Source organism: Haliotis rubra, unplaced genomic scaffold (assembly GCF_003918875.1).
Source record: "Haliotis rubra isolate DU_JTF1 unplaced genomic scaffold, ASM391887v1 Scf121, whole genome shotgun sequence".
In the NCBI taxonomy this organism is placed as follows: domain Eukaryota; kingdom Metazoa; phylum Mollusca; class Gastropoda; order Lepetellida; family Haliotidae; genus Haliotis; species Haliotis rubra.
The window spans coordinates 1,168,702-1,196,332 of record NW_025765126.1 but is presented as its reverse complement, the minus strand read 5'-3'; the positions used below and the strand labels follow the sequence as shown (position 1 = coordinate 1,196,332).

Sequence of the window (27,631 nt, the reverse complement as noted above, 5' to 3'; positions counted from 1 at the left end):
TGTGACCGGACAGACCAGTGAGTGATATCATGAACAACGCTAACAAAGCTACCTTATCCTTTCACCAGCCTGACATCTAGCCTACACAGCCGCCTGGTTTAAACATAGTTTATTACAGGCGAGGGGCCCCTTGCACAAGGCGATTTTAGCACTACGATGATCATAATCCACATTTAACACAGATCTACGACAGTCCCAGAGCTAAGATCGCTTTGTGCATGTACGACGATCGTACCTCCCAAGCTTTAACATCGATCCGACAGTCCTTGCGCTAAGAGCGAGGGTCGTCCGCAAAGCGATCGTAGCGCTAAGTAACTCCTACACTTTAACATGGATCTGCGACAGTCGTAGGGCTAACCAGCATGCCATTGGAAAAGGTGAACGAGCGTTAGTCGTTTCAACCGTAGGTAGATATCTACGAGTGATAGATTCTGGTATATACATAAAACAGTGATTGCAGTGGTCAGCGACGTCCAACGGGGTTGTGGGACGACGACGTAACTGGTGACATTGGTGGACAAAATTCTCACCAGTAATCAGTGCTAATCACACAATGCGTAGACCGATCCATGATGTCAATCCGCCGTCATATAGCTCCGGCATTAAACAACAAATAAATGTTTTGTATAATTATCACTTATGACATGGTACCATTACGACAGGCAAATTTCAGCACCCAGTAAGGAAGATTTACGGTCGGTATTTGACAAGTGAATTAAAGGAGACACTACTTACAGTTTGGCGTTACTTGTGGTATCAAAACGTCCCCTACAAGCTAATCAACATTTGAAGCAGCCACATTGAACCACTTAATTATTATTGAAAGAAATGAATTATAAATTTGAGTTCACTAAGCTAACAATTACTTCCATCCACAGGCAAGATCAATATATGTATTTAATATTTGGGCTTAAATTGGTCAATATACCCATTCAAAAAGAATAATTATAATAATTTGCCAATTTGTAATATGGTGACTTGAAACTTATTTCCCAAAAACATTCTTAAACAAAATGAGGCTGAAAACATATCTTAAATTAGACAACATTTACAAAACAAAATTAAATCAGGGCAATATTCAAGAAGCACAGGTTTGGCCTTGAAAAGATGCGTAGATACGAAGACGTTGCTGCATTTGTACTGTTTCAGGTTATAACTTATCTTTGGAAACAAAACACCGTACAATGTTCAATGTATTTTATACACTGAGAGGGTAATATTCAAATTCCTGTAAACAATTACATCTTAATACAATACAGTGTCAAGACATTAGTCAAATGTGGACTAAATCCAATGAACACATCATTAATTTCAACCGTTTATATATGCACCAATTGATGTTCGTCATGAAATTATATTCACCATTCACGGCTACTCGTGTCATTCCGAGACAATCCCATTTGTCACGGAAAGACACGAGTGATGACGAATGAAGATTTGACATGATGGAATCCGATGGATGAAATCTCATCCGAGAAATGCTTACTATGCTTGGACTAGATGAAATGATGCTCAGTTAAATGAACGGGCATGAAAGCTGGTTGGAATTCTGTGACTAAAACGCATACATATTCATCCATAAATTACATTCCCACAACACACAGAATCACTTCATGAGATTGTCCCCAAATCCATTCACACATCAGTAGAATAGAGTCCAGTCGAGCAGTCGCAACGACGGCTGAGTACCAGTCTACAAGGTCACAAGAGTTGCGTCCCTTGCCACACCACGTGGACCAGGCTACACGTACACATCCTTAAGTCCAAACCCAGAAAATGTTATCATTTCGTCTGGCGGGTCATCATGGTCTATCGTGTAGCTCCCGGAAGTCGTGGTAGTGTTATCATCATCCACGCTGTCGTTTAGATTATCCAAGGAATAACCAGTAAGTCCTTTCTTAAAGGTAAGATTAGCGTCGGAATTCCTCGACCTTGGACGTGGTTGCGGTGCAAATGTTCCAAGATAGCGAGGTACGTGTGTTTGGAAATCACTTTGAGAGTCCTGATCGAAGTGAACTGAATAGGGCTTCTTTCTGGAACTATTGTTTTTCAAGGTCACTGAGTCTAGAGTTCTCTGTCTGTGGTCAGACTTTAACGCCGGTGGCAACATGGACACATCGCCTTGCCGGACCAAAGGAATACTATTCCGTTGTCTATTTTGTGGAATAATACTTGTTTTCTTCTGATCCCGAATGCAGTCGAATCTCACAATTGGAAATCCAGAGTCATCTGAAAATAGAGATCTACAGGTTAGTGGACAGTCTGAAACAAGTGCATCAAGCCCATGTAATATACGGATCATGAACAGTAGGTTGGCCAGGTCATCTAGGGTGTCACGACTTACACGTGGGTAACCTAAGATCGTGGGTTCGAATCCCAAACTCGCTGATTATGTTCCTGAGTTTATCAACAAACGGCGTTAAACCCAACTCACATCTTACATCTTTCACACTGTTTTAAAGAGTGACAGTCAAATGCTTGTACTTTTAAGATGAAAGACATAAAGTCTAAAACACTAGTTTGACTCTTCATGCAGTGATGAAGTAGTCCTTCCGCACCGTACACACACTTCACTCGTTTGGGCGCCATCTTGTTTTTCAAATCTCAAACATGCATTTGTTATCGATTGCTATTCCAAAGTCAAAAATAATGTCAAAAGAAATTTGAAGGTATGCGATAAAGATATATATTAATATATATTAGAAACAGTCCAGGAGTGAGTGAGTATGGTTTTACGCCGCTTCTAGCAATATTACAGCGATATCATAGCGGGAGACACCAGAAATGGGTTCACACATTGTACCTATGTGGGGAATCGAACCCGTGTCTTCGGCGTTACGAGCGGACGCTTTAACCATTAGGCTACCCCACCGCCCAAACAAACATTCCAGGAGGTATTGTTAGTAGGGAAAATGGAAGTGTCAGCAATCCTGCAGCAAACCCCAGTAGAGACAGTTTCCGAAGAACTCATATTAAACAACGAACAGATAAAACGTCTCACATCCGTGACGAGGTGAAATACTGGAATGTCTAAAATTAGTTGTAATGAAGTAGTTTGTTCCCAGTATTGACGCTAACACAGTCAACAATGATATACTGTCACATCACAACTAGTCGCACATAAAGTTAACATTGACGCCTTGGTTACGACCACAGCGCTGTCTGTCCGACGCCAACACTGAGGTCGTGCGCGCTTCATGGCTGCTTCCTATTGACTTTCATTAACTCATTTGTGTTGAACCAACAGATAATAGTGTCAGTTCGGTCTGTTGTATCGTATAACTATCCATGTCTTTGCCTACAGGAAAATCCTGTATGGGAGAGGCTGACGTTATAGTGTTTCAGTTGTATCGGACGTGTCGGTTCAATGGAGTACCAACATGAAAAGGTAGTTGACGTTTATTAAGCTTGAAACCTCAGGATCAGTTATACATTACACAGAGATAATGTTAATCGGATTTCAATCTATGATCACCGGATCCTGGTACCTAAGGGACATAACTCTGCACGGAGTAACGCGGTTCTTCAACAACCCATTGTCAACTGTACTGTTGTAACACATGTTTCTGAACAAGCCCCACGAAGGAATACATGTTACATAAAATCGTTGAAAATGTGTGTGATTTTTTGTGTGTGTTTCAATTACCTTCCTAAAGGGCAAGGAAACGTCGACAGTTCTTGGATGTATAAGGTTATGGTCGATATGTTTCTTTTAAAAAATGCCTGACTTATGAAATACATTTGCCAGACTGCCACTCTGAAGAAAAAAACGTCCATGCTGCATTTTTTCGCAAATGTGTTGTGTCATTCCATCTTCCAAGGAATTTAATATATTTTTCATTTAAGTAAAAATACGTACACTCGGAAAAGGCATTCCAGCTAAAAACTTCTTTTGAACACATCTTAGAAAAGCAAGAAATCCATTTCTAGGATGTAAAAAGTGGCATAGAGACCTTGTGTTAACTTACTTTGTGCCCTCACTTGTTGTGGGAGGTAAGTGTAATCTGGACAGATTTAGAAAATTCCGGTCAAAATCGAGACATCACACCACACATGCAGCATAATGCAATAGAAACTACTAAAAAGTACGGAAACGTTAACAAAAATCGACCTTGCAAAGCCACTTAAAAGGTTACGTGCAAGAAAACTACTAAATTACATCAGCGCAATCATTTTTTGTGGGCCGATGGAAAAACAAGCACAGCAATATAACTATGTCTACCACAAATTACCATATGATCAATGATTGTCGTATTCATCATAGGTAATTTGAATAGAGATGCGCGTTGTTGGGCATTTCGGGACGAACGGAATCACTTTGTGCAATGTAATGAAATACAGCAACAGGATGTAATGTAATAACTGCATCCGATAATCAATAAAACGTGCCGCCCAGATATGTAAAAAATATGTCGAACAGAATACCGAGGTCGTATATAGAGACTAATTTGCGGTTTTGTCTATATTAGTTTTCTTTCAACTGACTCCGTCCCGAAATAACGGTTCTTTTGGTCACGTCAATAACCGAAGTCTGTTTTGCACAAATATATTACATTCTACAATTGGCGGTTATCACAAGCTAATACCAAAATATTCTGTTACATTATTATTCATTTCTCTGTGTGACAAATAGGCATTTTCTTTACACTTGTAGTTATATTATAAACTGCAACAGAAAAAGTATTGATCGCTTTCTAGAACAAACGGTGAAACTGCAACTAGACATTACTTGTTGATGCTGGGCCATTGGTAAAGATCGACCGCTATTTCGAGAGATCTGATATGATCTTATGCGTGATTGTAGACAATACTGCAGGTTACGCTGTTGGATTATAGGCTATGTTCGTCATGTCGGTTGTTCGTTATACCGACGTAATGTACATTCAATTTGTGATTCCGTTTGCCCTAATATGCGTTGATAAAAAGCAGAAGGGTGTTAACCTATATGCCAGCACATCCGGATTTCACCTGTTTCTGAAGGGAGAGAACTCCTGCCCTGACTGTGACTGTCCTCCTCACTGTAGCCCCGGCCACTGTCAGTGCCAGTTGTCTCCCCTGATGAGTTACTCAGAATGTCGTCTGTAATTGTCTCCCCTTTCGGACCGTAACGAGGCTGAAAGGAAACCGTCCTTGGTTACTACAGTTATGGAAGACTGGAGTCGGATGAAATCAGCATTGCGGTACATATAAAGTACCGTGACTTTGTTGATTGTGTGTCATCTGTACCAGAGCGGATGATGCTCACAATATCAGCCACTAGTTTGCAACACCAATCCCATCCAATCCAACCCCATCCCACCTTCTCACTAAACACATGCCATCAGATGACCACACAAGGAATCTATGCCAGAACCCATCAAGTCCTCGTATATACTGGCAGCGGTGTAGAAAAACGTTTCTTCAACAGGGGCGTAGCTACCATTAAAATTTATAGAATAGCCCGTGCTTACACAATTTTTGCTATGTAACTTGGGCAAGCCCTCAATACTATCTAAATATATAGCTCTGCAACCTATCGGGCTTACACGAAAAAAATGGCTTGCTACGCGACTGTATGAAATAATTGCTTGGGCTTATTTCCAAAGAACCTTTTACCTCTGTTTTTGTGGAATCAAAGAAAGCGCCCTTGGTTTAGTTCTGCACTTGCCTCGGCTTCCAATAAAAAATGGTTTTAAAAAACATACATTCCATAGACAAGGCGCAGGACCAGCCACCAGGATGCAGTTGGAACCAGCCTGCGGCGGTATAGAACATTCACTAAATAATAGATAATTCGACATTGTGTCCATCTTGACTTACCGAATGGTGCTGACTCAGCCCTTTCTTGGAGCCTCTGATTAGCGCCTGTTGATATTTAAGTGCAGCTAATCGCGTCATCTGTTGGTCTGTGACGTCATACTTCTCCGAGATAACGTGTGATTCTTGAACAGGATGCTGATCTAATTTGGATGAGGATTCTACTTCCTGAAAGAAAGCAAAATCAATTAAAATTTATTCAAAATAAATGTTTCTGAAACAGATTCTGTAGGAAAGTTAGTGAGTGAATTTAGTTTTACGCCGCCTCTAGCAATATTCCAGCAATATCACGTCGGGGGACACCAGAAATGGGTTTCACATATTGTACCTATGTAGAGAATTGAACCCGGGTCTTCGGCGCGACGAGCGAACAGTTTAACCACTAGGCTACCCCACCACCCCCTCTGAGAAAGCGTTATTCCCACTTGAAGTTATATGGCGGCCCAGCTCTGACTTCAAACCCACACTTTACACATGGGCCGGCCGACAATAAGCCACATAACTGAACTGTCTGCACTGAACAATACATGTCTGTAACTTCAGAACGCGAAACCAACACACATGACTTGCCTTTCATCAATATCGTTCTCGTAATTATCCCTCAAACTTTCAAAAATGTCAAAGTTTAGGAAACAAGCTGTAAGTATATTATACCCTCCTGGAATATCGATAGTTGATTATTCCATCCCGGGCGCCGGTTATTTCTCCACATAATAGCACTGATGTTGAATATCAGACTAGACGTGGAGTAACAGTATCTTTAATTGATATTATCAACTTCGTCAATGACGGGAAATCGATATTCTACCCATTAATCATGTCACGAGCGATCCGGTCGGCGGATGAGGCGGAATGAGGGGATACCCGTGGGTATTAGATCACAGATTACAACTGAATAATTACTCATTATCAAATAATATCCACACATCAATCCATGCATATTATATTATCCACAACTTCGATGATAATTTCAACAAATATTGCTGATATCGTGGTGTTTTTTAACACTGTGAAACTATTGTTGCGTTTCTAACGACGTTAATGTGTCGCTGTATGATATTTAACGGAAACGGTTATGTTTTTTTATAAGTTTAGATTTTTATCAAGATGATAATGGTTTCCATTTAAAACCGTCCAAACAATTAACGACTTGGTTTTATATTTTGTGTTTTAAAAACGTGTACCGTAGTATGTTGGATATTTTCCACCGAATCGGGTGTCACGATCAAAAGTGTTTCTGAACACTACTGTGAAGTTCAGGATATAGAGGAAACTTCATGTTTATCAACTTCTGTCGAAGACGACGTCTCTGAGTATATCATTTTTCCTTCATCAGTTGAATTATATTCTGACACCTTCATGCACCTGATGAACGAGTAAGAATATACTCCGGATCGTGGTGTTCCTCGTATTACAGAAGTTGCAGCTATTAATTCCCCCGTTTATGGGTATCACTCTCAATGCCATTTAAAGACGTCCTGGTTTGGCGTAGCTCTTGTTGTCTCTGTTAAATGGTTGGTGGGTGAAAGTGTTCACTAGTCAGACTGAAGTCACAGGTTCAATTCTCTATATAGCTGGATACAATATGTGAACCTTGTACTCGGTGCCCTGTTGCCATACTGCTGGAATAATGTGTACATGTACTTGTACTAACACAAGCTTAAAGGAAAACCAAGTTCTATGGATAGTCAACTTCTTTATTGCAACGAGTGCGACGTTTCGGTGTAGGTACTAACACCGTTATCAAGCAAGTACCTACACCGAAACGTCGCATTCATTGCAATAAAGAAGTTGACTATCCATAGGACTTGGTTTTCCTTCATCTATACAACTTCTAACATGCCTCTCAAAGAAGTAATACAAACAAGCTTGTTCTCTTTCTCACTCACTTACATTCTCACCAAATGCCTAAAAAACTTTGGTAGATTTTATCTTTGAAAAGGACTATGATCATTTGAAACCATGTGAAACAATCCACCCACCCTCATCCTACCGCGTCACAAATGACGGTCCTATGATATAATGTTTACATACAAGTACCATCTTCCTGTACAATCTGAAACACTCAAACAATCCTAATACCACCTCCCACGCCAGGCAAGCTCCGGGGGAATCCATGTAAACTCCCTCTCCAGCATGTAACAAGGCGATCTGTTTGATTGACGTGTGTACATTACAAACCCTGATATCTACCTTGATAGTACATAAACTCCATGTAAATAACCCGACATGGGGATATACTCCTGAGTGGGTGCAACACGGTCGGCCACCTTCCAAGTACCGCGTTATCTCAACTACCGGTCACAAGCGACGTGATCCTTACGTAAACATCCGAGTTTACTCGAGATACATGTTGAAGAGATCGGAACATACTCGAGGATCAATTAAGATTCTCGGTCTGTTATTCCGCATCAAAATGACGTCATCGTGAGGTCGTTGTGAAGACAACGGATCGGTAGTGTCTCAGATGTTAATAGTGTTTGTTTCGGTTATCATTTCCAAATCAAACTGACTAATGCCCAGAAACAAGTAATGAAACACAACAAAACATAAAACTGATTTACGACTTTCAACCAGAGATGAAATTGCTGACAAAAAAAACATAGAGGATTGTGTAACAAATGTTATAATGTAATTTTACACCGTAATTACAGTCCATTGTGAAGCGGGTTTGGAGGAAATAAATAGCCCAGCTTCAAGAAATGGTCGCTAATTCCTTTGTTTGAAATGAACAATACGCCATATTAATTTCATCGGTAAAGAGCTACGTTTTTCATATCGCGAGATTAGTTTCCGCATCTTCAAATCCGATTCAGAGTGATTTCGTTTGATGGGGGAGATTGATGGTAAAACTTTGTAATTTTAAAGTTCATCATGGGAAATAGTTAACTATTATCGACGTTTTTAAGTGAAGCGAACTATGCAGCGATCAAGATGTTCTGTAGTGTACAGCTTAGTTGCCATCAACTCAATACACAGCTAATCAAGCGGTACCAGTCAAGTGAATATTGTACAAATAACATGCTAAACATAACTATAATTGCTGATGAAATCGTGTAAGTAAACATCGTAAGATCAACAGCTTTATCTACTCATGAAATATACATCCCCCAACAGTTGGGAATCAATTAACAAGAAGAAAGAACACTTGACAAAACTATTATTCCGAAGAGAATAGATACATTATTTCAAGGCGGGCTGTTTCATGTCTGTTCAAGCGCGAGTGTCGATTTTTAAGCAGGTTAGAACGAGTTCTTGTAAATATTTCACTAACTTAATGATTAATGAGAGAAATACAGAGTCTTTGACGGAGGTTCCAACTTTGGATCGATCCCTCAAGACTGTGTTGGTTTTGTTGCAATGAAAGTTGTTTGTCAGAGGGTTGAATGTTATTTTACGTGTTTCACCTTAATTGTATTTTTATAAACATAAATCCTTATGGAATCTCTGTAATCCGCATTCACGGCGGCTAAACAAAAACCGAACAAAAGAGCTAAAGGATATATTATTTTTACTTTAATAAATAGCAAGATACTGGAAGACATTTAGAATTTAGAAATTTGCCTCATCGTAACGAATGGCCACTTAAAATGATGTTAAAACTAATTACTTGGGTTTTTCTGAAACTTTTAAGGATAAAACTGATCAAGACGTTTTTATACGGTCCAGACATTTATGGACATTTATGGAGAAATGGAACTAAAGGTCTTCCTACTTAAGCTGACCAGCCATCATGGTCTTACTCTTTAACATTTTCATGATATAGAACTCGGCCCATTTCATGCACAAAAATCAACTGATCTTAAACTGATATCATCTCCCCGTGACACAATAATTATTTAACCCTAAAAACATCTTCCGACTCAAGCCAAGGATGAGACCCTTTTCCCGACCCCATCCACACCCAAACCCCTAAAACTGGAAATCGTGAAGTCAATTACTACCCCAGACATCCAAGGGCGTGGTCTGTGCCACCCCGGGCATGTGTTTGACCACAAGTTAAACCGGCATACCACGGCAGGTTCCAGCTGAACTCACACGGCATCCAGTCTACTGACTTATGCATACCATTCTAGAGCCGTTAGGCATTTCAGCAATGAAGACAGATAAAGCTTTCAAACGGAATACAGCAGTGTTGACAAGAATGTAAGTGAGTGACTCCTCCCTGGTAACCAGATGTAACAGTGTGTCCCCGGGGTATCAGATACAATAGGTCCCCAGCAACCTGTGTGTGCCGTATGAGGCGATGTGATGGCGCGGGATTGGAGGCACGGTGACTTGGGGGATTTTGTGTCATCGCATGTTACGGCATCGGAGGCTGCTCATTATGTCAGTCACGGGTTTATCTGGTCTGCCGACTAGGCTAACTACAGGCCGGCGAAATAGTGCTGAAATATTGCTGTCCAATCACACAGCGTTTGTTTGCGAGAGAAGTTCTCTGGGTTATCACTGATTGGAGGAATTGAGATGGTGATGTCACTTAAGGTGAGGTGAGGTGTAATTGAGTTTTACGTCGTGCTTGAGAATATTTCGCTCATATGACGACGTGCATGCGTGTGTATGTGTATGTGCGGCTCTTGTACTAGCCCAGACTGAAGCTGGTTTTATAGTGCTAGCCCACTGAGATACCATGCCGCAGTGAAGCATGAATACCCCACTCAGACACATTATACTGACTCTGAGCCGACCAGTCCTTGTTGTACCCATTAATGCCGAGCTCCAGGCAGGGACCAACAAGTACCATATTTTAATGTCTTTTGGTATGACGCGGTCGGGGATCGAATCCGCGACCTTCCGCTCTCCGGGCGGACGCTCTAACCACTACACCACGGAGGCGGTCCATGTCACTTAAGGAATGAAGCTATTATAGCAAATTGTTCCAGGGAAATTTAACATAGCCTTGAGGTTAAAACATTCTTCACGCCGAAAGCCCGGGTTCGATTCCCCACATGGCTACATATGAAGCTGATTTCTGGTGCCCGTCATACTACTCGAATACTGCAAAAAGCGGCATAAAATCATACCCACTCACTATCGTAATGAAAAGGAGATGTAATGCACGGTGACGGAGGATAAAGTCCCTGATGCCGCAGTCGACTAAGATGAAGAAGTGTTGGATTCAGTGCGTGACTTGACTCATTGTGTGCACTAGATACCATGGATCGCTGACTGTGCTAATCACAAGTCTGTCTGGGCTAGGCTGTAGTCTGTACACGATGTGAAGTCTAATGCGTACAGTGACAAAGACAACACTCACTCACTCACAGATAAGTCGAGGGTGGTCGGCTACACGCGATAACCCCTGACCAACACGCCACTTGAAGCAGCACCACTTTCACAATGTAATTTGCATATCACGTGACAGGACTATTTTCGTGGTTGCAAAAGTTTTATGTGTATTTACTGAAACCGGAGCAGTCGGTACAAACTGGAGTTTTTCAGTTTCATTTAGTGACTGATTTACATATTTATGATATTTATGGAAATAATGTCCACGAACACCAGCCAGGAAAAGAATTAGACCGTAATTCTACATATCGAGGTGCCCACGTCACGTGCTACACACCAGATTTGATATCTCACTTGGAACCACAAAACAGCCTTAAATATGGATAAATACGCAATTTGAAAATAGTTCTACAAGTGTTATGATATTTTAATCAATCATTTTGACATATATGCATCTTAATGTGTAAACGCCTCAAACATTTACATGAATTATTAACATACTTCACTGGGGACTACAGTGAATAACACGCCCGGCATCCTGATATCTGGCTACCATGCGACAGAGGCACGTGGTGGACCGGCTCCATGGACACTTGACTGCCCAGGTAGCGTTCACAAGTTCTGACAGCCCAAGCCCGAAGTGGATCCCATGGTGGCTATGTTTTACGATAAGTACGAGACACAGAGGCCCTGCACTACTCCCGAAACCCCACTAGGGATTATGAAATTATATTAAGGACACAATGAAAATTGATTGTCTGTGAACGGTTGACGCAATGGAATATGCATGTGGCGGTGTGGAGTGGATGGGACGAGCTGAAACAGGGACACCTCAACATGCGCAATACCTGCAGGGGTGGTGGGATAGCTCATTGGTTAAAGTGTTCACCATCACGTCGACAACCCGGGATCGATTCCCGACATGGGAACAAAGTATGAAGCACATTTTTAGTATTCTGACATTGCTGGAATAGTGCTAGAAGCGACATTAATCTAATTCACTAATTCACTCACTGGGGCGGTGGGGTAGTCTAGTGGTTAAAGCGTTGGCTCGTCACGCCGAAGACCCGGGTTCGAATCCCCACATGGGTACAATGAGTGAAGCCCATTTCTGGTGTCCCCCGCCGTGATATTGCTGGAATATTGCTAAAAGCGGCGTAAAACCAAACTCAGTCAGTAATTCACCCACTAACACCAGATTCCATCCCCGTTTATTTGCTTGAGGTTTATTGGTTCCAAGAGACGCAGTTGTTGTTGCAGCTGTGGTTGTTTTTGTTGTTTATGTTGTTGCACTTACTTGAAGAGCAGATGGATGTCAAACAGGAAAGTCTGAAGAGGGTTCATCAATTTCCACTTCTTCCATCAACATGAGCGTACGAGGTATTCAACCTTTACAATACCGTTTTTCTATTATTTTCGACATTGTTACCAATTTAAGCGAACAACCAAATAATCTATACCCAAACGTTATAATTTTACGAACAGGGGGTCTAGTTTGACTAACCCAGATCTCGCTGACCACTAAATTGCTCCCCTAAAGTGGTCGTTTATAAAACTAAAGTATAAACACATTCAGTGGCATGTAAGTGACGATGATCAGCCCGCGGGTTAACCCACAGATCACTTGGAAATCACTCTTTTGCTTGTTTAAATAGAGCCATAATTTGTCCCTAACACCTCGGCTAGTTCGTATTTCAACCATTCCTTTGTCGACACCCATGTACAATAACACGGTTCACAGAACCCAATAATCAAAACCTCAATCACACAGAGCAATGATCAGCCCCGATCGTATTTTGCTATTTATTTACACGCCTCGACACAGCGGTCGACTTCGTTTACACTATAATACAGTAAAGATGTCGTTCAAGCTAATCCGCCGAATACAATCGGTTATTTTCGACCGTGCTCGTGACTAATCGGATTACAAAGATGGCCTCTGATCCCCTGGTATATTCGGATGTAGGAGTTGTGAAACTGTTTACCGTTAATCACATACATTAACGGATCTGTGACTTATATCAATACGCGATAGAAAACTTCGTAAACGCTTTAAGAGATTTAATCTTTTCGACAAGTCGAGTCTAGTTCAAACGTATCCCGTGACACCACTCTCGATTAAACACAAGCATCGGGCTATCGACTTGGCCATCACATCTCCTGAGCGAACTTGTTCAGTGATCTGATTTAGGTAAATTTCTAAATACGCGATGCATTGGTAGCGCCAAGTGATATGTCTAGGTGATATAGATAAGTATTGGTTGTTTGCGTGCATTCAGTATGTTGTAATATAATCCGGTACGGTTAGTGCAGAGCGGACAGAGCGACTATTTAAGGACAGTAGGAGTCGCCGTACGCAGTCAAACTTACTACCTCAAACATCGGCTGGTTTGTTCAATATTAAAATATCCTGTCAATATATAAAATGTTGTCCCTGTCCGTATCTGTGGGATTGCAGCCTACAATTTCGCTCGTCCTAGCAAAGACCCGAGTTTGATTTCCCAAATCGTATGGGATGTCAAGCCGATTGGTGTCTACTGCCAGGGCTGTCACAATGCTGAAGGTAGCCTAAAACTGTACTTATTATTTCCAAAAACATAAACCTAAAAATGACTATTTTTGGATTATTCCCCATGTACTTTTCAGTTATAATATCGGAAAACTGTGTTTTGTTAAAGATTGATGATTATTGATGGGAATGTGGAACTGTTTCACCAAGGAATATTGATTTGTCTGCGCACGTTTTCGATATTGATGCAGATCGGTGCAGGTGCATGCATGAGCATGTGTATAATTATAACTTTTACCTTTTACCTGTCCAGGGGACACGGAAGTAGAATTCAAGGGGCAAGTTGATTGTACTTCCGGGATCCCACAACTCCAGTTGTTTATCCGAATTAAAGCACGTTATAGTTGACATAAAACATATCAAAGAGCTAGAATTTCATCCGTTTGATTTACTAACATGCTCGGAATGACCAATCCGGGCCCTGAATACACATCTACAACAATAGTATGACGTCATCATTTGAATTCAGCATGACGTGTTGTCTCTACGAAGGTTAAGTGCATGTGTCCTTGCGCGATCAGACTCTCAACATATTCACACGTGTAAACTGTAAGCTCACAAGAATATGCTCCTAATCACAATATTTATATCTAAACAAAAAAATGTTATCTTTGAGAAAATCAACTTCCTCGCGCCATTATTGATGACCAGGTTTGTTATGTTCGTGTCGGTGTCAATATGACGTGACGTCACACAAAGCGAGTGATATACCAGAAAGCTTACACAAATACTATCCAACACATTAAGACATCGAAACGCCAAGGTAAAATATTTGCTGTACAATTGAAACCACCACATCAATCCCCATTAATTACTGCTTTAAACGTGACTAAAAGCATAAAAAATACCCGCTCTATTTATCACAAACAAAACGAATTTGCAAACTCCGGACACCGCACACGTAAAGGCGATTAATTCCAACCGATGCCTCTATTTAAACTATAGGCGTGAATGTAACTGCGATCCACCGTGGTCATGACCTGTAAAGAGTTTTAATTGAATGCAAACCAAACGAAGCTGGTCCTGCAAGTTGTCTGCGAGCCTGCTTAACAAATCCGCTGATCGGATTTTTGATGTTGAGATACAGCAAATATTTATATTGTCCAAGTTTGTGTAAATTGTCGGTTTAATGAATGAAGAAGCCAATTTGTACTTCCTGTACGCTTTTGGGGTCATGTTTCCATTTAAATGTTAAATCTTGTTACTACCTCTATTCCTTGCATTGCTACATGCTTTACGTAGAAGAAAATCTGTTACACTGTAATTATGTAATTGATTATACCAAAAACGTAACTGTTTTATTTATATATTTATTTATTTAATTTATAGTTTACTTAATCTGTCCTATTTATGTATTTATTTGATTTTTCCAAATTACCCGGCTGTCCATTCTCAGCTACTGGGAAGCATATCCCCAACACGTCCCTGGGTCGGGCGGTTGGCGGATGTATGTATACACATATAGAGCCATGTATATCATCACGTACAATCTACACTGTTTCGTTATTCCGTAAATTTGTTAATCCGGACAAATTTGTATTGTATTAGCACAGTTCGGATAAACAGGGCCTCAGTGTACCCACCCTGCCCGTGACGGATATATTTCATCATCGAAAACGGAAGCATCCATTTCTACTAATTCATCCTCTAAAGTAATATCCCACTGCAGCAGCTGTTTGTTTTTTGTTTTTTATTTAAATCCAAGTTGTGAACAGACCCTATCATCTCACAGGCGGACCCTAGCTGTACAATACACGGTCTGGTGTTTCTCAAAAGGAATTACATGCACTCGAGACCCAACTACTTCCTCCAGACTTAATGTCTTCGATACGCTGTAATACATCTCCGATAGAGTAGATCAGTACGTTCGAACCATTGTGTATATTAAATCCCGTCGTCTAACGTTACTTGTGTAACGTAGTCTCTCCAACTACCAGCCTCGGAGTCGACCTTTAGACCGACTTGAGCCATGGCGGTCTCCCTCTCGCGTCATAAACACTGCCTTTATCCTTATATATTGTAGAACTGCCGCTGCTGGAGACAACGTTTACTGCCATGGAATATAAAACCTACATGAGAAATTGCGATAGAACTTATCCCTTGTTAAGAATGCCAATGGGTTCAAATATCATAAACTTAAGCATATTCTGTCGTACTGGAGTTTGTGTGAATAGTGTTTAAAAGTGAATCAATCCTTTCAGCGTTATGGAAAAAGGCCATCGCTGTCGAAAGTAAAGTCGAAAAGGTAAGGATGTCTGTGTTTGGGATAGGCTAGACACCATGATTAATCTTGTTTTTATTGATGATAGAGTTTCGTTGTTCAAGTGATTATCTCGAGGTCAACAGACAGTAAGTATTTTAGCTGTATTGTGGACGTACAGGGGTTCGCAGTTAACATTGCCTCGTAATAGACAGTTCAATCAATGTCCACTGTTAGACATTGTGGAAAGGTCATTTGTTTCCAAAAACACTGACAGCTTAGCTACGTCATCATCAACTTCATCGTCTTCACCGTCACATCCTCATCCTCATAGTCATCATCAACGGGATCGTGATTGTCAGTGTCATTGTTCAACAGTATCATCACCATCAAGATCATAATCATCGCCGTCGTCATTGTCATTGTTCAACAGTATCATCACCATCAAGATCACCATCATCACCGTCGTCATTGTTCAACAGTATCATCACCATCAAGATCATAATCATCACCGTCGTCATTGTCATTGTTCAACAGTATCACGCCATCAAGATGCAACCTCGTTTTATCGTGGTAGAGCAGTGTCGACATCAGCATCATCACCATAATCATCTCACCAAAGGGGTAAACGTATAACCCCCGCACCACTGGACCTTCCTGATACATCATGTAACCCATGCTTGTCGTAAGGGATCGGGTGGTCAGGCTCGCTGACTTGGTTGACACATGTCATTGTATCCCAATTGCGTAGATCGATGATCATGCTGTTGACCACTGGATTGTCTGGTCCAGACTCGATTATTTACAGACCGCCGCCATATAGCTGGAATATTGCTGTGTGCGGCGTGAAACTAAACTTACTCACTCACTCCTACATCAAGCTGCCCTTTCGTGATAGTCCGGAATAGTCAATACGGTTCAATTCGATGTAAACCTAGGCCTGTTTCACTCGCTAATCATCACTACAGCAATCATCAAACAATTCCAATGTCGTTATCTGCAGTATTGTTGCAGTCATCACCGCCAACACTGTTGTCATAGTTATTATCATTTCTATTGTTATCATTAATATATGCTTTGTTATAATCATCACTAACAAGGGCTCTACGAACTACATTAACGGGCAGCTACACAAGTCGTCATGGCAACCGATGCCTCACATCTGTATCAAAGAAATGAAATACATGTAGTCTCACTGAAGACATAAAAGAAAAATAAAACATTTCCATAAATACACATAAAGGTTAAGGTGAAGCGTGTACCTCGCTGGATGATTCTGTATTAATCGGCCACACTAGATGGATGTATTATAGAACGTCCTTGAGAAAATCAAAAGTTTGAATCCTAGAATCAAATACAGTGTGCGTCAGGTCACATGTGACGAAGATGAACGTTGATCCTGGCTCATGGTGGCCTACAATCCTTTCAATCAATACACAGGTGTAATTGATTGCACAGGTGTAGGCAGCAGATTGCAAGTCACGCGTAACCACACGAGGGAGGCCTATATTGTTGTGTATAAAACTCCATAGTATCTTCAGCAAGGTCCACTGACCAGCAGCTGGTGTAGTTTACCCACCCGGAAGTTGGGACCGCGTGGATACAACTTGTTTTCGTCGCTATGTTACTTGTGTACGACCACAAGACCTATTATACGCTAATGTACCTGAACTCGCGATGCCGGACATGAATTTGAGTTCATCCTCGTAAATCTACGTTAGTGCACGTGAACTTGCGGTACTTCCGTGAATCTACGTTAGTGTACGTGAACTGGCGGTACTGTACGTGAATCTACGTTAGTGTACGTGAACTTGCGGTACTGTCAGTAGAACTCCGTTAGTGTACGTGAACTTGCGGTACTGTCCGTGAATCTACGTTAGTGTACGTGAACTGGCGGTACTGTCCATGAATCTACGTTAGTGTACGTGAACTTGCGGTACTGTCCGTGAATCTACGTTAGTGTACGTGAACTTGCGGTACTTCCGTGAATCTACGTTAGTGTACGTGAATTGGCGGTACTGTCCATGAAGCTACGTTAGTGTACGTGAACTTGCGGTACTGTACGTGAATCTACGTTAGTGTACGTGAACTTGCGGTACTGTCCGTGAATCTACGTTAGTGTACGTGAACTTGCGATACTTCCGTGAATCTACGTTAGTGTACGTGAACTGCGGTACTGTCCGTGAATCTACGTGCGGTAGTGTACGTGAACTTGCGGTACTGTCCGTGAATCTACGTTAGTGTACGTGAACTTGCGGTACTTCCGTGAATCTACGTTAGTGTACGTGAACTGGCGGTACTGTCCATGAATCTACGTTAGTGTACGTGAACTTGCGGTACTTCCGGGAATCTACGTTAGTGTACGTGAACTTGCGGTACTTCCGTGAATCTACGTTAGTGTACGTGAACTTGCGGTACTGTCCGTGAATCTACGTTAGTGTACGTGAACTTGCGGTACTTCCGTGAATCTACGTTAGTGTACGTGAACTTGCGGTACTTCCGTGAATCTACGTTAGTGTACGTGAACTAACGGTACTGTGTGTGAACTTGCGTTAGCATGTGAACTTGCTTTTAAGTGCGTTACTGTACTATACGTGGACTTGCGTGACAACTAGTAGACGACCAGTTAGGATGTAGCATGCTGTCATCGATCTGCTCAGACTATCGACCACACATGCGTCTGGACTAGATTCGTTTTCACTTTCACAAAGAGAGTTGGTGAATATAGTTTAAACATTGATGACCAAGACGAAAGAAAAAGTAACTTTAAGTAATTGTCTGTAATTATCGGTTTGAACTCGCCCCATCTGTTACCACGTCTAACACGTCTCTGTCCCGACCCCCCATCACCCACACCCAGCCAGTCTATATATAGCCCTATGACGACAGCGTTCGGAACGTTGAGCAATAGCCAGCCGGAGTACAAGCTTAATCAATTGACGTATCTTTTCTTGGATACGCCTGCGCGCTTACAGTATCTAGGGAGATATACAATATGCACGGTTTCGCCTCGAGACTCGCTATGCAAATAATCATTGATTTGTAGTCATGTTTACAAGTGAAAAGAGCCAAGGGATTTGTTTATGTATCAAAATGTCAACTGAAAAATTGCAACGTCGAGTACGCATGTTTTGGTGATAGCAAAACCTTGAACAATGGCCGTGGTTCGGTTTACTGTTCTCAGAGGTCTTAGCTCCGTTTGATTTCATTCGCAACCTTATCGTGACAGATACGATAGGCTAAATACGAAAGGCTTTGTGACGAAAACGTATTTCATATCCCCCAGATGACGAGCAATTCTATGCGCTTCTAACAAGACAGCAATAGGTTCGAAAAGAACTTCTACTCGCCACAGATCAAATTATTCTTCGCTATAATGTGAGTAATACGGTTTCTGTGTATGTTCATCGATTTTTGAGATCTTCATCAATAAACCATGATACTTTCAGTACCACACTATATTCCTATTTAGATAAGTAGGCACCACGATGTCATTTTAGAAGTGAATTGGGAGTTGTGGTCATTTATTTTCTAACACTATATCCGTTCTAAACATTGAATGAACTCGGCGCCGAGCGTATTATTCGAGTAACACGAGTTCGATTAATGGTAGCATTTCGACATACTTCGTATGCCTAAAACAACGAAGTCCTTCGAAACAAGGATTGAATTCGAGCCGTCAGATGTTTATTCGCCGCTATAAGCACCCTTCCAGTAACGTCAGTTCACTTCCAGCAATTTTACTTCACACACTGTACCCATGTCAGGATTCGACTCCGGACTTTCGACGTCACGAGCAAACACTTTAAACACTGTGCTACTCAAATGACACCATAGTGATATAGGTTCTGCCTGAACGGTCAAGTTACATCGAGAGGAGAAATTCGAGTTAAAAAGGTTAAACTATATTCGTACATGGACGACGCTAAAGTCGGTCGTTATAACAAAATACTCAGTGTGCTTCTATAGTCTTAACGAAACAATAGAAATTGGAACCAATTAGTTTCAAAAGTATCTACACCACAAGGAAAGGTTTTGTTTCATTGGAAAAAATACACCAAATTAACTTTCGTGCGCAAAACATTAAGTCTTCCGAAAAACTGCCACAGTTGCCACACACGTGGAAGAGCAATGTCAATGTCACATGGTGTAATGTACAACGCTGATCCTCTCGGTACAGCAGCCTTCCAGTGATACTTCCACTGACGACACGATGCAATGTACACCGTGTCTGTCATGTACATTGCGTGAGGGGCTGTAATCAACATCACCGTGTGTCGCTTTATCGAATTACTTATGCCATCAGTCAAATTGTCCGTAGGACTTCTTCATTTCATAGCTGTGAAATGTAACCCGCCTATTCTCATTCCGCGTGGTCCGGTTCCGTGTGTGAGATTGGACTACCTGGATGAACTCTTTCTATCAAATGTCTTGTTTTGCTTCAGACGGCGGTAGTGGATATTCACCTTTCGTGTTTGTGGTGTGCATTCTGTGGCCGTCAAACCATGTGACAGCTGATAGGTTTTTCGACGACTGTATCTTTTTATCCACCTATGGATTCTGTCACTTGTGTAGATTGTTACAACTTACTGCAGTGAAAGGCCATTGGGGTTTTGCTGTTTGATATAGTTTTTAGGTTTATGGCTTGATGTATCCGTTCTGTGGAACAGCTGACTATTGATCTTTGGTTGAAATGCAAATAACACTTTCCCCACTGCCACAGTAAGTTACACGCAGTCTCGCTGACATGGACACAGTAGCTCTGATCGTTGTTGATACGTTCCGTGCATATTGTGCTTTTGTTATTTCACTTCATGCGTTTATATGTCGTTCTAAATGACACCTCGATAATACGACCCCGTTTAGTGAGGAAACCTGCTAAATTGACGAATACTGTTTCCAGCGTCTGTAGCAATCATTTGACAATCAGGGAACCCTGGTTTACTGACACTGTGAATAAGGGAACCCTGGTATACTGGCACTGTGAATAAGGACACCCTGGTTTACTGACACTGTGAATAAGGGAACCCTGGTATACTGAAACTGTGAATATGGGAACCCTGGTTTACTGACACTGTGAATAAAGACACCCTGGTTTACTGACACTGTGAATAAGGACACCCTGGTTTACTGACACTGTGAATAAGGACACCCTTGTTTACTGACACTGTGAATAAGGACACCCTGGTTTACTGATACTGTGAATAAGGGCACCTTGGTTTATTGACACTGTGAATAAGGACACCCTGGTTTACTGACACTGTGAATAAGGACACCCTGGTTTACTGACACTGTGAATAAGGGAACCCTGGTATACTGACACTGTGAATAAGGACACCCTTGATTACTGACACTGTGAATAAGGACACCCTGGTATACTGACACTGTGAATAAGGGAACCCTGGTATACTGACACTGTGAATAAGGGAACCCTGGTATACTGGCACTGTGAATAAGGAGACCCTGGTTTACTGACACTGTGAATAAGGGAACCCTTGTATACTGACACTGTGAATAAGGGAACCCTGGTTTACTGACACTGTGAATAAGGAACCCTGGTTTACTGACACTGTGAATAAGGACACCCTGGTTTACTGACACTATGAATAAGGACACCCTGGTTTACTGACACTGTGAATAAGGACACCCTGGTTTACTGACACTGTGAATAAGGACACCCTGGTTTACTGACACTGTGAATAAGGACACCCTGGTTTACTGACACTATGAATAAGGACACCCTGGTTTACTGACACTATGAATAAGGACACCCTGGTTTACTGATACTGTGAATAAGGACACCCTGGTTTACTGACACTGTGAATAAGGACACCCTGGTTTACTGATACTGTGAATAAGGGCACCTTGGTTTACTGACACTGTGAATAAGGAGACCCTGGTTTACTGACACTGTGAATAAGGGAACCCTGGTATACTGACACTGTGAATAAGGACACCCTTGATTACTGACACTGTGAATAAGGACACCCTGGTATACTGACACTGTGAATAAGGGAACCCTGGTATACTGACACTGTGAATAAGGGAACCCTGGTATACTGGCACTGTGAATAAGGAGACCCTGGTTTACTGACACTGTGAATAAGGGAACCCTGGTTTACTGACACTGTGAATAAGGACACCCTTGTTTACTGACACTGTGAATAAGGGAACCCTGGTATACTGACACTGTGAATAAGGGAACCCTTGTTTACTGACACTGTGAATAAGGGAACCCTGGTTTACTGACACTGTGAATAAGGACACCCTGGTTTACTGACACTATGAATAAGGACACCCTGGTTTACTGACACTATGAATAAGGGAACCCTGGTATACTGACACTGTGAATAAGGGAACCCTGGTTTACTGACACTGTGAATAAGGAACCCTGGTTTACTGACACTATGAATAAGGACACCCTGGTTTACTGACACTATGAATAAGGGAACCCTGGTTTACTGACACTGTGAATAAGGGAACCCTGGTTTACTGACACTGTGAATAAGGGAACCCTGGTTTACTGACACTGTGAATAAGGACACCCTGGTTTACTGACACTGTGAATAAGGACACCCTAACACATGTAATTTTCCAAGGAGAATATTGTAATGTTAACTCTGGTGTCGATAACATGGTTACATATATATAGTATGTGAATATACTCATGCCAATAATGGTTGTCACCCCCCCCCACCCCAACCCAACACACACCACACACCCACACCCCACATACCCTCTCCAATAAAACAAATTGAAGGGGGTGACAACCATTATTGGCATGAGTATATATATTACTCCCACGTTTCTTTTCCTCACAGAATACAACTTTCTAACTCCTACTGACATATAAACTATCTACGTACTGTTAGACTGAATGTCATCGTCATAAATGTTAAATGTCAAAGAGTTTCTCAAAACTATCCGCAAACTATTGTCTTATGCAATCCAAATATCAAAACTAGATTATTGCACGATGTATATTCAGTAAATCATACGACATCAAGCTCCCTCTTGAAAGGATCCGGAAATTACAATCTAATGCAATTCAAATCGCAGAAATATATAACTGCACGATATATGGTAAATGAAGAGACATGAAACCACTTTCGGGAAGATCCGCAATTAACTAAGTGACGCAATTCAATCAAACGGTCAAACATTTTTATAGCATCCCGTATAACAAACGACATCGGCATTCATAACCAAATAAAGCAATCATTGATTTTCCAGAAAATCTCAAATCGCCCCCAAAAACCAATTCGCGTGCCGGGGAAGTTTACATTAGCTACGTAACTCGAGGATGGATCTACCCGCATCTATCTTCCAGGGCGAATTACCGTTTGTCATGCTATTTCTAATCTACCCTGCTTCACGTGTAATGGGGATAAAAGTGACACAGCTTGGATGCGCGTCGTCACGAGATGAACTCAATCGATCCCCGAGCACTGGACGTGATTGGGTCATCGATCTCACTTGACACCTGCGTGGCTTCTGTAACGCCGAGTATTAACAGGTGTATGGCCAGGTACAACTGACGCCCTTCACGGTACTCGACTAGCAATGCAGGACTGACCCGGATAAATTACACATTTTAAAACTTAATAAGATTTTAATTGAGCTGAAACTATTTGTTTTAGTATTTATAAGCCTGCTGGTAGCGTCTGGGTGTTGGGAGGAGGCGTGATTTAATTCAATTTTAAAGGTTGGGTGAAACTGGCTTTTATTGATTAGATTAAATTGATTTAGCTATGGGGGGAAAGAATGGTGTTTGAAATAAAGGCTAATTTGTTAAAGTTTTCAACTGAAACCTAATGAAACACCTAATTTGTGTTTATAATTCGGTTACAAGAATCACACGAGACATCACGCTTATTTATTTTTAACAAATCTATTTAGTTAAGTTTTCAGTGATGGTATTTAGAGCACAGAAAAGTTAGATGGCATATACATGGCTAAACACACACCTGGCTCTCACACCTGAGATAAAGCAAAATTCTCACCTCTAGGTTTTCCTGTTCACGTTGTTTGTATTGTTCCGCCAGCTGCATCTTAAACAACAGAAGCTCGTGCTTGTTGATGTCTTTGGGCAAAGTGTTGCTGCTGCTGTTGGTGACGTCCTCATCCTCCACCTGGACGGCCTTGTAGCTACTGAATCCCCCGTCACGCTCCGTGGGGTAGTCCGGACCCGACGTCCGGGGGAGGTCTTCCAGCGTTACGTCAGAATCCGACTTCTTCTGTCTATCCCTACGCCGTATCCTCAGCAGAACAGTTAAGACAATGGCGGCGATTATGACAGTGAGACACAATAGGGTGATGACAATCAGCGCATTCTGACCGGGGGACACGCCTGACATCAACGCCGTGCTGTTTCCGACAAACACGGTAATTTCTAAAATCCTCTCACCCGAGGACCGAGGTGGGGTGCCTTCGTCCGTCGCGGAAACAAACACAACATATGTTCCCACATTTTCCTCACGTAAATGTTTGTTCACAAAGATAATCCCTGACGAACCGTCAATAGAAAACAGAAAGGACTTCTGGGGAGAGTCATGTCTCATAGAGAACTGGAGATGAGCGTTTAAGCCCGAATCACGGTCCTCCCCCTTCACAGCCGCTATCTGGGTACCCGGTGGATCTTGGAAAGGTATTTTAGATGTCATGTTGACTTCGTTGGGGAAAGTAATGACGGGCGTATTATCGTTAACGTCGGTGATTTCTACTATCACCCTAACCCTGTTTGCTAAAGATGGGTACCCGTGGTCACTCGCTTCCACGTCGAAACTGTACTCATCCCTCTGCTCTCGGTCGAAAACGTCATTGGACAGCAAGATCCCCGTGCTGGTCAAGATGAAAGGCACATACTGACCAATGTCCACTATAGAATACGTCACAAACCCTCCCCCATCTAAATCAGTATCGTACGCGCGTATCTGCCCTACATGCGTATCTATGGGTTTATTTTCAAGAATTTTAAACAAATAAACGGCTTCTCGGAATTCAGGTTCATTGTCGTTTTCGTCCAGAATGAAAATAGTCAAAGAAACGTTGGATGACATTGGAGGGTCGCCATGGTCAAACGCAATAACTGTAATGTTCAGCCTGTCGAACACCTCCCTGTCCAGCTTGTCCACCGCCGTGACCACACCACTGTCAGAGTTGATGTTGATGAAGTTGGTAATACGAGGATAAGCAGAGGTAATGACGTAGGTAATCCGGCTGTTATCGCCGGCGTCCCTGTCCACAGCTTTCACCTTTGTGATGACCTTCCCAATGGCGTTGTTTTCAGTTATGTTTGCCACGTAGTGTTGTTGTTTGAATGTTGGTGGGTAGTCATTAATGTCGACCAGATCGACCGTAAAGCTAGCAGTGGTTCTTAACGCTGGCCGACCACCGTCTTGACACAAGATGGTCAAATTGTACTGAGGTGATGTCTCCCTGTCCAGTACTCCGGACACGACAACCTTGTATTCGTTGACTTTCAGACTCTGTAACTGGAACCGGTCACTCATAACAGAACAATTCACTTGACCATTAGTTCCGGAATCTTCATCGGACACCACCATATGCGCAACCGCGAACCCTAAAGACGAATGTTCCATGACCTCGGCAGACGTTACGCCGTTCAGTATATTCAGCTGAATATATGGCGGATTGTTCACAGTGTCAAGAACATTAATAAACACAATGGACGGGGTCACAAAGGGATCTGAACCACCGTCGTACGCCTGGACTACCAAACGTACGGTCTTACCTTGCTGAGAGGATAACGGTTTTCTGGGAGTTATCTCCCCTGTTAATCGATTGATTTTGAACAGTTCTCTGTTAATGGCCGACTGTTGTGGACTCAACATGTAAAACACCTTGCCATTATGACCACTGTCTCGGTCCGTGGCATGGACTGTCAGGATGGTGGAGGTATTCGGTAGTGCCTCGCTAATGTTAGCATGATAATCATCGTGGGAAAACACTGGTGGATTGTCATTCTCGTCACTTATACTGATGTTAACTAACAGCTCCCCCACATTAGGTGGCCTGCCGCCATCTCTTGCCTGGACCCTCAGCTGGTAGAAGTCCCGAGTTTCACTGTCCAGGGGAGAATTGACGACTATTCGTAGGACGTCCCTCCCAGCTACGTTTTTGGTCACACTTAAAGCAAATGTCCCATTACTTGGGAAGATGGCATACGCCTGAACAGAATGGTTCTCACCTCCGTCCGAGTCCTCAGCGGAATCTATGGTATAGGACGATCCGACAGACACTGACTCCAGTATCTCCAACTTGATTGCCGGATGGGGAAACTCCGGGATTTCGTCGTTGATATCCTCAAGGAGTATATTAACCAAAATTGTCCTGAAAAACGGTCCCGATTGTAGTGCTATATATATGCTGAATTTACAAATCCGTTTGAATTCACAAATTGTAATATTTTCCCTGTCGAGGACTGATGCTGTTGATAACACACCCGACCGGTTGTCGATCAAGAAATAAAAATTGGGGGTCTCTCCTGGGCGTAATATCCGATAGCGAACAGAAGCAAGGTCTTCTCCTGCAATGGCTGAAGAAACGTTGGAGTCCTTTGCAACGTTTCCGACGAAGGTACCCGGGGGTTGTTCTTCCTCCACAGTATAGTTGAGCACATCCCCCTGTGCCTCACCCCCCACGACCGCACAGACCACGATACACAACGCCGTCACACACAGCATCGTTCTGATATACGCTATTAAACTACTAACAGCAAAGACGCGCGAAGTTCCATTGACAGTCAACTCCGCGCTGAAGTCCTGAGTGAATACTCCAACTTCCTCAGTGAAGACATGTTAAAACAAAAACGTCCTGGTCGATGAAGACGTATCACGGGGGAGTAGTGTTACGTCCCTGAGCATGTCCCGTTGTCAAAGTCAACGCCTTGTCGTAATGCAAATCCACGAATAAACGTATTTGCCTCGCTTTGTGGCAAGTTGAGAGTCGATCTGGTTATATTGAATGCGTGTATTTCAATTCAATATGTACCCCTATCAATAGCTGGCTTTTTTCACTTCTGTGAATACCAGATTCTCCTCGTTCACAGACCGGGTCCTTTCACCAAAGGCAATATTACATGAATGTATGTATTATCTGTTCCACATAAAACTCGCATACACATACAGACAATTGAGGCGTCACACGTTAACTACACATAGATCCTCTCTCGGGTCATAGGCACATTCATAAAGTCGACACGCACAAATCGTTCTGTATGCTCTTCACTGGCTGGGGAAAAGATGTCCTGTGTTGTCATGTGAGAATATCCCACTAGTATAAACAGTCGGAAAGCAGAGCCATAACTGTCAAACTTTCACCGATATCCAATTTTCACAAGTGTTTGGAAAACTGCTTCGTGCAGGCTCTTCTTGCATAAATGGACTGTCCGTGCTTGAACCACTTGTTTCTTAAAAGTGAAGAAATTCCAACTCCCGAGTGATATGTCTAACAGTTTAACGTAACATGCACTGGCCCCTTCCTCGAGACGTGCTCAAGCCACGCGATACATCGCGCTGTGACAAACCCTCGAGCTAACTCCCGCCTCCCCGGCTTATTGCGTTGACTCAGTCTCCGCACAGGGTAGAGGTCGATACGGGGACGTGGTGCGGAGCTTCCACAAACTCCACGCACTGTAGCGAGAAGACAATCGACACTGAAATCGCTTGACGACTCGTGTCAGAGGCTGGTAGCAGGCTTCGCGGTGGTTACTTAATCCGTCTTCATTTCATAACGAGATTTAGTTATCTGTCGGAATTTGTTTTTACCTTCACAGAATCATGCTTGTTTTCGTGTCACGTTAAAGCCACTTGACA

General features: G+C 42.3%; 1 protein-coding gene across 2 annotated transcripts; it reads right to left on the bottom strand.

Annotated features, from left to right (window-relative positions):
* Positions 1 to 227: 227 nt before the first annotated feature.
* On the bottom strand, positions 228 to 27,386 carry LOC124265099 (protocadherin-11 X-linked-like). 2 transcript variants are annotated; one of them, XM_046699893.1, is made up of 4 exons: positions 23,798 to 27,386; positions 5,800 to 5,964; positions 4,942 to 5,113; positions 228 to 2,229 (listed from the first exon to the last, which is right to left on the bottom strand). In XM_046699893.1, the coding sequence occupies exons 1-4, from the start codon at positions 26,498 to 26,500 to the stop codon at positions 1,742 to 1,744; spliced, it is 3,528 nt and encodes a 1,175-aa protein (XP_046555849.1). In that variant the 5' UTR covers positions 26,501 to 27,386; the 3' UTR covers positions 228 to 1,741. The 2 variants fall into 2 exon arrangements, with proteins under 2 accessions (XP_046555849.1, XP_046555855.1); XM_046699899.1 differs by having other exon boundaries at positions 4,969 to 5,113.
* Between the last annotated feature and the right edge of the window lie 245 nt (positions 27,387 to 27,631).

Bases quoted from the DNA above. Each gene is read 5' to 3' on its own strand.
- LOC124265099 (XM_046699893.1), bottom strand. From the start codon at position 26,500: ATGCTGTGTGTGACGGCGTTGTGTATCGTGGTCTGTGCGGTCGTGGGG. The intron at 5,965-23,797 runs GTGAGAATTTTG...GCTTTCTTTCAG, and splicing joins GTGAACAGGAAAACCTAGAG to GAAGTAGAATCCTCATCCAA. The intron at 2,230-4,941 runs GTTAACACCCTT...CTCTATTTTCAG, and splicing joins CCGGATGTGCTGGCATATAG to ATGACTCTGGATTTCCAATT.